This window comes from Neodiprion virginianus, chromosome 6, assembly GCF_021901495.1.
Source record: "Neodiprion virginianus isolate iyNeoVirg1 chromosome 6, iyNeoVirg1.1, whole genome shotgun sequence".
Classification (NCBI taxonomy): domain Eukaryota; kingdom Metazoa; phylum Arthropoda; class Insecta; order Hymenoptera; family Diprionidae; genus Neodiprion; species Neodiprion virginianus.
In genome coordinates, this window is record NC_060882.1 from 21,416,870 (window position 1) to 21,430,373 (window position 13,504).

Consider the following 13,504-nt stretch of genomic DNA (forward strand, 5'->3'; position numbering starts at 1 on the left):
AAACCTGTCCGAGAATGGAATATCCCGTATTAATGACTGGGTGACACGGCCACTACCACGAGCCACGTGTACAACTGCAGCCGAATATTCACTCTCTGACCCCCTTGTTGAAGAAGAGACTGCGTTTTCTGAAATGTTGTAGCCGTTACTCTCAGATTAGAAATTAGACCAATTTCTCAGCTTTCAAACTCGTGATAACCGATCGAGTCTTAGAATAACTTCCACCACGACGATCGTCGTCGATTTCCGATCAGTGACGAAGTTATATAGAACGAGTCGTAAACGGTTCAAGCTTCTGAATGGCATGTCGCAGCGATTTGTTTCTGTTCAACGATTTGAGAAAATCGTAACTGAATTCGAATTTTATCCATTCGTCGAAGTAAGCTCGTGCCAGTTGCCTCATAATCGGGTGTTGCACAGGGCACGAGCTAGCAACGTCTGTAAAGTGAATGAAGTTGCATTTTCAGAAACTGGCGTGTTCCTTTTACGCCTGTAGGCTATATTCTATCTCGGGGCTATTCCTTTCTTTTTTAATTTTTTTTTTTTTTTTTTGTCTTTATTTGAAAGCTCAACCCAGGTTAGTGTGTAAGATAAAGCGACTTGCGTGTCATTAAGCCACGTCGCTAATTGGGTTAATGAGGCGATGCTCTGCTCGCTGAGTCAAACCTTCACATTCACCCCGCAGTGCACCGAAGCTTTCGACCTGTGTGTGTGTGTATACATAGGAAACGTCCTGGCTGACGGTAACGTTGTAACGATAAGATTTTAAACTTTTAACGACAATTTTTAACGCGTCAAAATTTAATCTCCATTATTAACGATCCACCGTTATAATTGATATTGTCATCCGTGAATCGTTATTACGGCTTGCGAGGCAGCGGCGAAGTGTCCTTATCGATGACGAGTAAGCTCGCGGGTACCGCTGATCCGTCGTAAGAATGCAGCGAGATAACGGAGACCAGAGAAGACGTCGCTGCAAAATTCCAAACGTTTTTCCAGACGTGACAGTAAACTCGGATAGGTAATTGGGGGAATTAACGCGTCGCCGCTACCGACATCGCATCGTATCACATCTGCCCACATACTGTGTACACGGCAAACGAACGCCGTCATTTCGCATACCTTACCCAGACGTAGTTCCGCCAAGACGATTGAGATCGAGATTTCGATCGAACCGGCGTCCTGCGAGCCGGATGGATCTCCTCCCCGCGTATCTAGACGTTGGTACGTATGTACACTCAAAGTAAGCATTGAGTTAGCAAACTTGCCTAACTCCTCCCCCCTTTCCGAACCTACATCCTCCTCGATCTCATCTCTTTCTCTCGCTGACAGACGAACTACCAGTACCTGACTTCCGTAAGCGTTAGACGTAATTGCTCTGATCAAAGTCGTCTGTTTGAACTAGAAGCGCGGTCCCCTCCGTTTCACCCACCGATCTATACGCGGCGCCTACAGAATTGTGCGAAAACTGACTTCCCCAATTACCAGCTGAACTCCGGTTTCCTCGAGCAGTTGGTGTTGCATCGCACATTCGCAATACGGTCGTCATTGGGTCACAGAAACTGTGTGTACGAACACCTCGGCGTGATAGTTCCTCGAAAACAACCCCCGTCGAGCTTTGGTGTTCGAGCTTTCGCGGATCGGCCTCGGTTTGGCGGTTTGGAAGGGGGAATCTAGTCTGGGGAATGGAAACGTCGACAAGGCTCGGCCTCGGTTCACCGTATTGTGAAGCGACGTGGTCGATGCCAACGAGCGATTGGTTTGTACATGATATAGATTGCCTCGGCTGGATGGAACCGAGTAGTCTTGGCGTATCAAACGGTCCTCCATAACTCAATGGAATTAGCCACCATTGTGAACCGCGGAGCAGGGAGCAGAAGTCAGATTGCGATTCAAGGTGCACGGTTACAAATCCAATTGAACATTTCATTATGACCGCGGGTATATCGGGACAATATCTGCTGCATCGGACTTGAGTCGCCCTTAGAAACCGGATATCGTTGAGACGGAATTTGTTTACACCGATGCGACGAGCCGAGTTTTCATCCACCGCAAACGCCACTCATCCTTCCGTCAATGATCCGAACGCCAGCTGGGGATATATCCACCTCGAATGACGATCCGCGAAGCCGCGTTCGTACTCTCAGCCGCGTATATGTATATATATATATATACATATATATATGCGAGTGTCTGAAGCCATATGAATATTCATTGGTCTGGTAGCGAAAAAGTGGACATCCTGATGCGAAACGTGTTGAGGGAGCCTAACGCCATCGTCGCCGAACGTCAAAGAGAAATTTTATTCAGACACACACACACACACACAGGCACACTCACACGTATATTATATACCGTGTGCATGCATATATTTGTTACATATATAGTATGTGGATAAGCCGTGAAGTAAGGGCGAATTTTTTCATCCCCCTTACGAGCCTATGTACGCGTGTATATGGCACACTTACATTTTCGTAGGTCAAATCCCCGACGAGGGCACGCAGGCAGCTCGCTTTGAAAGAGACGCCGGTAATTTCCACTTCAAAGTTTGCATTATTCGCATAAAATACACCGGCTTTTCAGTGCACGCATGATACAGTAATATATTATTGCATGTAAAGCAGGCGATACTTTTATCTTTTTTCATGCGTAATTTAAACGTTTTTTATTTATTTTTTTTCTTCACGGAAATATACAGAAATAAATTGCACCGTGACATCTGTATATAGGTTTTATTTGTGATTATGCGCTTGACGCGATAAACATTTTTCATCGGGTTAATTTCTCCCCTATATTTTTTTTACTCTCGCACCCTTGGAGCCGAAGCTTAAATCGACTTCTTAACAGATGTGCCGAGTTCATTGATTGCCTTGTTTTTTCCGACTGATCAATCGTATGATTCCGAAGCGATTTTAAATTATCTATCCAGTCCAATTGTGAATTGAGACTTAAATTATGCTGCACGATTGGCTCGGTTTGATTTTCAACTATACTTAAGGATACCGGATTCTAAAATTTAAACTTGAAGACTGAAATTTCATTCCACTTCTTCTTAAAGGTATAATAATTATAGCGAAAGAAGAAATTTTAAACTTGATCACGTTCTTGGGTAAAAAATTCCTACTCTAAGAAACTTTCAATACCATTGATTGATTTTCGGGGGTTGAAGTACTAGAATAGACACCCGTTGAATTCGAAAATCATCATAACCCACCATCAATGGTCTAGAGGTTTGAAAGCTTGGTACCCAATGCAATTTTAATTCAAGAAATTCGTCGGCCTTTCACCTCCGTCGGATTTTCATTCGTCTGAACGCTGTATTGATGTGATAATCATGCGAATCATCGGTGTATGGAACTATCAGATCAGACTGAATCGATAATTACGTGCCCATTATTGCGGCGCCCTGTTTGCAGATCGGTAATCCTTCATTTGTACCACACGTCCTGCAGTGGACGCCTTTTGAGAGGTAATTCAAAGCATTCAGGACAATACATAGTGATAACGTGGGCCTGTAAATACGTGTACTGGATGTGCACCACCATTCCAACATAGATTATGGCACCACTGTATTAATATATGTTCATTGTACGTGTAGATAATTTATAATGGTAGCAGAACGTTACAACGATCGCAGTATTTCAAAGGGCAAAGATAAAAGTGAGAAAGAAAATTGAGTCAAGCATAGTTGAAGTAAAAATGTAACAATTAATATTCATTAAATGACGAGTGATGTGGGTGGAGAAAAATTTATTTCCCCAAACAAAATTCCACATTTTGTCTTGGGCACAATCAGCATGAATCACGTTTTCTGAACTACATTCGTTACATGATAGCAATTCGACTTGATTGCGATAGCAAGTGATCCGTGGTATCTGCAAGAATTACGAGGAGTCGGTAACTCGGGAAATCGACGATCATATCGGGGAGTAAAAAGGAACCAGTTGCGTGATACACGGAAGAACAAGCGGTTAATTCTCGAGAGAATGGGAGAGAGAGAGAGAGTGAGTGAGAGAGTATGAGAGAGATAGAGAGAGATAGAGATAGAGAGAGAGATGAGCTTGTTCGTTGGGTTGTTGACCACTCGGTTAAGTGATGGAGGACAGCTTCTATATCCTGTCATTTGTCAGAGGATCGAACGATCCTAGGGAAGTCGGTATAATAGCACCGATAATGAGCTGAACCGCGACCATCCATCAATCCTGCATCCGACCCGAACGACCCGTCGAATCCCGAGCCCATCCAACAGGCAACGGCACACGAGGAGCGAGGAGCGTGATTCTTTCTGCCTCAACGATCGAGATACATCGACGGCAGGAAACAATTATACTCTGACGTCGACGCCTCGCGACCGTCGACAGGACGGAAAATAATCGGTCGCTGAGGGAAAAATCCTCTGCACTCTTCGAAGGAGAATCTCAAGGGGGATAATTCTGCGTGGTCGTACACGTATATTGTGATGTATTGAATATTCCCATTAACGATGATACGCAGGGTATTTTCGAATCGATTTTTCATTATTCCACGATTCGCCGAATGGATAATGGAAACGCTTGAAATATATCATTCGCGATACTGTGTACGGAGTCATTTATTTCATATGCTATTTCTTTAACCCCGTATAACCGGCAGTAACAGAAACCAGGATTCCCTCTATTCGGTAGCGAAATAGTCGGGCAACATGCGACATATTAAAGCGAAAAATTAAAATGTCGATTGAAAATGCTGGAAAATTCGAGACGGGTAAGGATCACTTGTGGCTAAAAAATACACTCTAGCAATAACGCGTTCACATCAGCGTGTACAATGATAACTAAAGAAAAAGCAACAAGGTCACAAGAATGTAAATTCATTTGCGCAAAGCGATTCGCACAAAATTGATCAGGTCAGATTTTCCACCGCACAAGCGTCGAATCCAAGTTCCGCTATTGAGAAACTATTGTGACATGCGCTGCACGAAATTCTCTCGCAATTAGCCGAAGAGGACAAAGACGCTGCTGCGGCGCGAAACTAGGCGAGGATCGAGGGTTGCTGGTAATGACCACCGTGCAAGGGGGTGAAAAAGGGGGCGGCTGTCTTATCTCCGGGAGAGAACGGTTGGCCCCATCGGCGACTCCAGAAGATAAGAAGGAAGCCCGAAACCCGACGAGAGGACCTCGAGTCTTGGCAATGAAGCGACTCCGCGTTTCTGTGTATACCTATAATCGACACGCCGTATCCGAGAGGGATCCATTTTTCATCGGGTAACAGAGAAAGATGGTCCATTCTGACTTGAGCGATAGACCAAAGCCGGGCTTAATTTTTCCCTGGGTTATTATATTTCTTGAGCTGAAACTTTCAAGTGAAAGCTGATCCGCCCTGAAGAGTCTTTAAATCCCACTGTTTACTTATTCATTATTTCTATGTTATTTAAATTAAGTTAATATCCTCTTTCCACGAATACCAGGTGCTCGTCAGATTGTTTACAGCGATCCGTTTCCAAGAATGGATCCAATCATGAACCACCGCTGATTCAAAGCTGAGCTCCGCCCCCGCATCCTGCAGAGATATCCTAGAAATTTCAGCCAACCCTTACTTCCTGCCGTTATGTACCTCGAACCTCAATTTGTCCAAACCAAAGGAGAGACGAACTCGCGATAACGAACCGCATTTATGTGTCCCCCAATATACGTGTAACGCACGGCGTCCTTGCCCCTTGCCAGAATTCGTTTCATCGTCATTGCAATTCAGGCTGAAGTTTCCACGAACGCACCCCTCCGACATACTTTGCGCAATGAATACCGTGACTGGTTTTTGATGCACAAAGAACCGGTGTGGTTAATAATATCCCGCATTTGGTACCGCGGTCACGAGTTTGACGAAAGTTTTTTTATCGGTTGTTTCAGGGGTGGACAAGGCGTACGATGCATAGAGATGTTTGGTCGGCAGGCGGTCGGGATGGCGGTGGTGAAATCTGGGGGCGGTGGTGGACCAGGCTGGGGGGATTGTTGGCGATGGCGATGGCGATGTCGTGCCTCGTTCCGGCGATCCCGGGTGCCGAGGCGAACCCGGATGCCAAGCGACTCTACGATGACCTCCTCTCTAACTACAACCGCCTTATACGCCCCGTCGGCAACAATAGCGACCGACTCACAGTCAAGATGGGCCTCCGGCTCTCCCAACTGATCGATGTAGTAAGTAAAGATTCTCGAGTCAAGTACTCGTTCACCTCGTAATTCCGGCTATATGCTTACCGACGCAACCGCCGCCTCAAGCCCGCGTCGCTAACTCTTCAAGTTCGAGATCAACCTCGCGTCCGCCTCGCAATTATTAATACTGACTCTTGTGTAACGTGAACTCCTGCAATTCTGATAATTGATTAATTCAGAGAAATATAACATGGAAATAAATGGCTTGCTTTGCAGAGTCATAGTTTTGGTCTTGTTGACTAGCTTCATGTTTAGATAAACGGTTGTTAACGAGAATATAAATTTAAAAACGTCGGATATTCTCGGAGCTAAAGATCTTTAGTTTAAGTTTCAGAACAATGTTACTAGTGTGTACTACCGAGAAGATCGTGTTAGGCAAAAGAAATGATTCAAGCGCGTAATTAGAAAGAAATTGAAAAAGAAACAAAGATGGAACAACTCGTTACTGATTCGATAGTGTATTCGTCTTAAATTAGAAATGACCCATGGTGTAAAACATGCGGGTGGGATGCCAGGTTCATCGCATTGTTGTCCAGATCCCATTGTTGTGGGTCCATCGACACACGTACGCTTGTACGCTAGAGGAAGACGGGATGAATCGCGTACCTACATACACGAATCATATGTGTGAAAAGCATGAATGTGCGTCCTTGCTGTTGATGCTGCTTGCACTGCAAGAGTGACCGAGTTATATAATGGGCAAGAGATCTATTGTGTTGCTGCTTTCGTGGTAAGGTGGCATAGAAATTATCCTAGTATATGACAAAGGCGCTTACCTAGTTCTGTAGGTATTAACCGACGTGCAGACTCCCACGGGAAATAATAAACGCGCGTAAATCCCCTCGACTTTATTTTTTCTCATCAATTTATTCCCAACCTGCATAGAATTAATTTACAGTTTTGCAGCAAGGAATCGATGTTTTATTCTGTCGCCAAAGTTTTACTACCACTCCTCCTGAATTCCACAATCCTTTGGACGTCCGAGGATTATACACGACTGCGGGAAAATCCGAGGGCAGCCTCCCACAGGATCGCGAAATGACAATGCAGCTTCAGAGAGAGAGAAAGAGAGAGAGAGAGAGAGAGAGAGAGAGAGATTTCAGTAATATATATATATATATGTACGCAGAGATAAGGCGGTGTTAATTCGAATCGTGTACACCCTGCAGGTATGCAATTATCGAATGCTCCGCGGGGCGAGGAGATGAAAAAGCGTCCTTCGGCTTAAACGTGACGTGCATTACATAACGCGGGCAGAGAAGCTCGCTTTACTTTTTCTATTAAAGTTAACTTCCTTTGTCAGGGAATATGTCGATATTATTAACTTTTGCAGGCTTGCCATCTCGTCGTAGGAGATCAGAATCCGTTGTAGGAGAACAGAAGAGGGGAAACCGATCCGGCCACCCGTGGCATAATGGCGAACATCAGCCGACTGGGTTAATCAACTTTGTACTTTAATGAATTTCCATCAGATTTCCCTGAGCGCTTCGAATCCCCGTAGAAAAACCGCCATCGAAAGAATTGGATTTGATTATACTTCCCTTTCGTTTTCATAATTTTCTCAATTTACTCTCTCAAGCTTTATGGATATAATAGTCAATATTTATTCAAAACATTCGCCAATTTTTTAAAGCTCCAATCGTTTCATACGGTGATGAATACTGACGACAAATAGGAACAAAAATATCAGAACGCGTGTGTGAAATGAAAATATGTCAATTCTTCGCAATCTAATACGTAAGGGTAAAACAAGAAGTTGAATTATTTATTAAACTCTGAATATTATGTAGATACGATTAAACCTACTTTTGTACTTCTGAAAATATTACACGGTTTTTTATTTCATTCCATTTCTTTGGTCATGAATTTCATTACAAGGTAATCGAGTTGACTTGCAAATTTTCATTCGCACGTTACACAGATAGAATATTGAATTTATCAGCAGTAACGAGTAATCCGAGAAGGGTTTTACATACGCCATACTTGTAGAATTATAATAGTGGTTGAACGGAATCCCCCTGTTTTCTAGAAACATTTTTGTAAATCTCGAGATAAAAATCGCTACAAGAGTAGAAAAATGCAGAGAAGTACAAGAATTGTCGATTTAAAAAAGAGCAATTGAAAAAGCTTACATTGGACCAAACGAACAAACTAAAGAAATGAGAGTAAATCCCCGAGAAAAGAAGCCGTAAAAAGGATTAAAAAACAAAAAATAACGACAAAAAACCACGTGAAATAGAAGAGATAATACAAAGAAGGATATAACACGGACTTCGCGTACAGATAAGCCTCATATTAATGGCCTTGCGAATTATATCAACGAAACAACGCCAAGGCAAACTGCTGCGGTTGTTTTCCACGCGGGGTGGCGCAGTCCCATCAAGATACCACCCCATGCCATACCGCCATGGCACAGGGGTGCCGTAGCGGTGGTCGTACAATACATTTTAAGTTGCAAATCTAGATAGCGTTTAGCCGAGGTCGAAGCAGAGTTTTTGGCGTTACACGGTCGCGAAATTCTTTCCTTCCGACTAACTTCGAGCTTGAATTGATAATGCCGTCTCAACCCCGAGAGCAATACGGATGATGAAATTTCCCCTCATCATCGGTCCTCTGAAATATCAGTGTCCACGGATGATCGAAAAGCGAAAGTTCAGAGATTTGAAATCTATATCGTTTTTCTAAAAGCGGATAAAAAATTACGTGGTCAGAAACTGAACATAATTGCTCAATACTTGCGTGCCAAAATACGTACGCGAGTTTTCCGCCGCCTAGCATTGTTTGCCCAATGATAAATCTCATCGGGCAGTGTTCAAACGCAGCGGTTATGTCCGCGGAATTGGCAAGCTAAGCGCCGCGCCAATTATATCGAGGTGAACTTTTACCCGGAATTTTTGCCAGACACGCACACACGCGTCTGCATTCACACGAGCGAATAAATTCTCGTCTTTTGTGGAACCCACCTGCAATGCATCCTCCCCACGAGTAATCAGAACCGGCGTAACGAGCTTAAAAGGACCGTAACGCACCCGAGGGCCCGCAATTTGCATCGCGGAACTCACTCGTCTGCGATAACATTTTCACCTATCGTTATTAGCTCTCCGTATTTCGCGATGGACGCGCAGCCTTCTTTGAATCTGATTCTGTTTTTATCAGCTCGTACGGAGTGACAGAGAAGAGACTGAGGCGTAGACGTCCTTTCTTTGAAAATCGTGAGCTTAGCGAAGGGTTGACGATTTTCACCCCGAGAAATAGATATTTTTACTATATAAGACATCATGTTTTTCTGAGAATACTATTTCAGCACGAAAATATCGACTAAATTTAAGGACAAATAACAAAAGAGACTAGGAATAATTTCGTTCTGTGATGTAATTTACCAAGTGGCGGGTGGATTTTTATAACTGTAAAGTTTAAGTTGTACGCATAGAATTTCAAATCCGGTGAATTTGTATTTACCTTAGCTGTGTTTATTGCAGTCATAATATATAACAAAGCACGTATAGATGTTTGTTATGTATATAAAGTTTGGATATGAGTTTGCAGGAGAAATCCTGAGTGGCGTAATAAATTATCTTAGCCTCGCAAAGTTTTACGAGACAACCTGTCTCCGGTGGAAAATAGCTTTTCGAACGTTTCTCGTTTCTATTCACTCTTCGTGCCAAGCTTCAAAGCGATTCCCTGCGGAGAACAAGTTTGACCCTTCAACCCTCTCCCGGCCCTCGAAGCTGTGACGCGCCTGCCGTGTCTTTGAGTCCTGAAGGAAGGAGAAGAGAGATGCGAAGAGAACGAAAACGAAGACAATAAAAAAAAAACACACACACACACTTACGCATACACATAGTCGCGTGTATGTACGGCGGGAATGGAAGAAAAAAGAGAGACAACTTCTAGGATCGTAAAGCTATACACGTCGATTTTATAGGCGATAAAATCGCGGTATGTTCGGTTGTGCACGCAGGTATAACCTACATGTATATACGCTGTATAGAGATATTCGATTCAATTTGATGTAGGCTTGCCGAATGAAATTCTCAACGAAAGGAATTTTGTCTAATGCAATGATAATAAATTTTCTGTTATCTGGTTAGGCCATTCTGACGTATAAAACGGAATCTTCCAAAGGCGTGGAGAATTCTTTTCAATTTATGTTAAGTTCTGAAATAGAGTATATAATACGAAACGCATTCAAGCATAAGTGAGCGACTTTGAATAGTTTCAAAAGTTGAGAAGTGTATACGTTGGAAGCGTCGCGGAAAGTTCTTACTTTGAAATTATAGATGATTTTTATGACGTTAAGCTCGGCGAAGCGGTGGATAAATTCTTTTGGAACTTAACTTTGGCAACTCGAGATAAACGGGAGGAGAATTAAAAATAATTATACGGTGAAAGGTTTTTCTTTTGTCTTCGGGCAGAGATTGTAAAAAAAATTCGAGAAAGCTCCGCGACCCAAGGTTTGAGCGTTCTCCTTGTTTTGAACGTTACATCTTATATTCGAAAAATACATGTACACACGTACATGATTACTTGCATACATACATCGCATGGATCTTAAACAGTATTTAATTATTATAATTATTTTACAATTAGTTCACCCGGCAGAGGAGACGCGCTCTTGTTTACTCTTTGAGCAATTACTTTATAACGTTGTGGTTTTAATTAGTTTCCGCATTGCGACGCCCCGTGCCGTTATCCCTTGCTTTCGTTTTTACTATAACATTATTATTTCTCATTATTTTCACCAACGAATAGACTCCGCTTCAACTTAGCGTTTTGAACCAGTTTTTTTCAACAATACCATTTCGTTATATCCACTTGGTCCTTCTGGATTCGGTTGCTCGATTCCAAGACGGCTTTCAAGGCTTAATTTTCGCCAAAATTATTCTCTACTCTTTACGCGTATTGTTGGCAAGAAAGAAGAGAAAGAAAAAAGGCACGGTATTTCGTATTTTATTCAAGCCCATATTTTCAGTGATTCATTCAATTAAGAATTTAATTCAGTGGCTGCGAAGGTGAAGGCGACAAAACCGGAACAAAAATTTGTCAACCGAACGTCCGCATTCACTGAATTCAATTAAGATTTTTAATTACCACGCATGAAGTAATTTTTTTTTATCACAGCCACTCGTCAGTGGGCAACGTTCGAATCTTGAAGGCAAATATGTGCAGCTATCATATTACACGCGGAAATTCTTTTTCCCCAATCTCCATTCAATTTTTTTCATTAAAAAGTGAAAGAATGCCACAACGTCGGGGGTTCCAAAATTAAAAAAGGCAGTATAAAAGAGCGCGGGACTGAAAGTTATATGTACACGGGGCAAATACAGAAAAACACAGAGTACATGGCAAATATAAATACCCTCAAAGCGGAAGCGCCAAAAACCATTGAAATTATCAACCCTTATCAGGTGAATGATAAATACGTCGAAAATTGAAAACCCGGGTTAATTTCGGCCTGCGACGAGAAATTCTGGGTTAGGGTGGCATATGTGAGGTTCTCTCTCCATGGCTTACGGTGACCCATGAATATATAGGTGTCAAGTTATTAATTCTAATTAAAACGAGTGTAGAGAAATAGTTCAAAATCAAACGTCTTATCAACTCTTGCGGTGTTTCCACAGTTTTTAATTTGTTATTTCTTTTGGAGTGTTCAAGTACAACTTAGAATTCATGTTATACGCGTTGTCCTTCTGTGTAGCGAAAACGTTAGAAAAAAAGCTGTGAGATTAATTAAATTCTTGTACCTATATGATACGTGCAACTGAACGAAAAATTGATCAATCTCCCGATGAATAATTCTAGTTATACCACATTATACATTTTACAGTTATTTTTCCCGACGCAATTGTTCCAGTCAGTAAAAAGCCCTGAAAGAAAAATTGCCTGTACGGAAAAAAAAAAATTTCTGTTGGATTAACTACAACTTTGGCAAAGTGTCGAGGGACTGGCGCAGTCTTCCATTAAAGTTACTACAGTTTTCTGTTAAAGTTACTGCAGCTATACTGCGCGCTACTACAGATAGACGGTCTAATTTACCACGCGTGAAGAAAAGTTGCAATTACAAAAAAATGCAGTAAAGTCAAAAACAAAAATATGTCAGTCCCAAAAGTAGTGGATCCATCGGTAATTATTGTTTCGTTTACGGTTAAAACTTGTCGCTGTCGAAATTAATATTTTGCATTATATCAGACAGCTTTAGCTCTTATACATGCAATTACTTGGTAAACATCTGAAAAAATGTTGCAAGAAAAACTTTGTGACATATCTGGTTCAGTTCGAGTCCTCAGGGACTTTTTCTTCGAATATCGTTGGGCATTGCACGGTTTCAGGTACGCGCTTCTCCGAGAAAGTGGTCGACCAACTTGTTGACGCAAAGGGAACGTCTCGACTTACCGCGCTCGTCAAGAAGCACATCAAGAAGCTCTGACAGTGCCCGGTAACTGACAAAAGTTCGCAACTTGTTTGATGAGAAATTGGATTTATACTTGTAGCTTGACGAGGACGGCGATACATTCGGTATAGAAATTTGAAACCATAAAAAAAAGAAAAAAAATTAAAGAACGAGAAAAGAAATGTTAATAAAAAAAAAGTACCAAAGAACAAATTCATTTCAGGTTCCTATTATGCGATCTGCAGCTTGCGACCCGTTTTCTGCAAAGAAACACGACCTGCGTGTTCACAATGACGATGAGGATAAGAAGCGTCTTTGAGGAGTGGCAGGAAGTTTGGTCTGCTCGTTCCCCTCCTCCTCCTACTCCTCCTCTTTTTCGGCTGTGATAAAACCCGCGTGAAATAATGTATTCATCGGGTACCTTATACCGCGGTTACGCAAACCCCCATCAGGGCAATGAAAAAACTTTGCATAATGAAACTAATATTCGCTACACGGCGTCACGCGAGCCGGCTGTGAGGAAAAAAATGTGACGGTGATTTAGATTTTTTATGAGTGACACGCATACAGGTACGAAGTGTGTGCAGCGGTATATTGCAAGCATGCCTTGACGTATGGGTGTGAGATTTCCAACACGATGTGCGTCGCTGTAATCGTGTGCAATAATAAGGCCAGTGACAACGCATCTTACCGTCTTACGTCCGTCTAATCGACATTTTTCGCTGAGGAGGAAGGACGGAAAGGGGATTGACGGGGTGCTCGTAATTTTCATCCCTCGGTTTGAAAACAGATCGCTTTATTACCGCAGGGTTCGGCTGTTTGTGGGATTAGCTTTTACGGATCCGCAAATCGCGCCCTCCTAGATACAAGCAGCCTGCGTGATCTCGTCGGCACGTGATAAGCGGACGAACCATCCCGTCTGTAT

General features: G+C 42.5%; 1 protein-coding gene across 1 annotated transcript in view; it reads left to right on the forward strand.

Annotated features, from left to right (window-relative positions):
- Positions 1 to 13,504, forward strand: part of LOC124307063 (acetylcholine receptor subunit alpha-like 1) — a 105,822-nt gene that overhangs the window by 59,234 nt on the left and 33,084 nt on the right. The window contains 2 exon segments of the mRNA XM_046768380.1: positions 5,886 to 5,994; positions 5,997 to 6,173. Of these exon segments, the coding sequence (XP_046624336.1) occupies positions 5,886 to 5,994; positions 5,997 to 6,173 (286 nt within the window).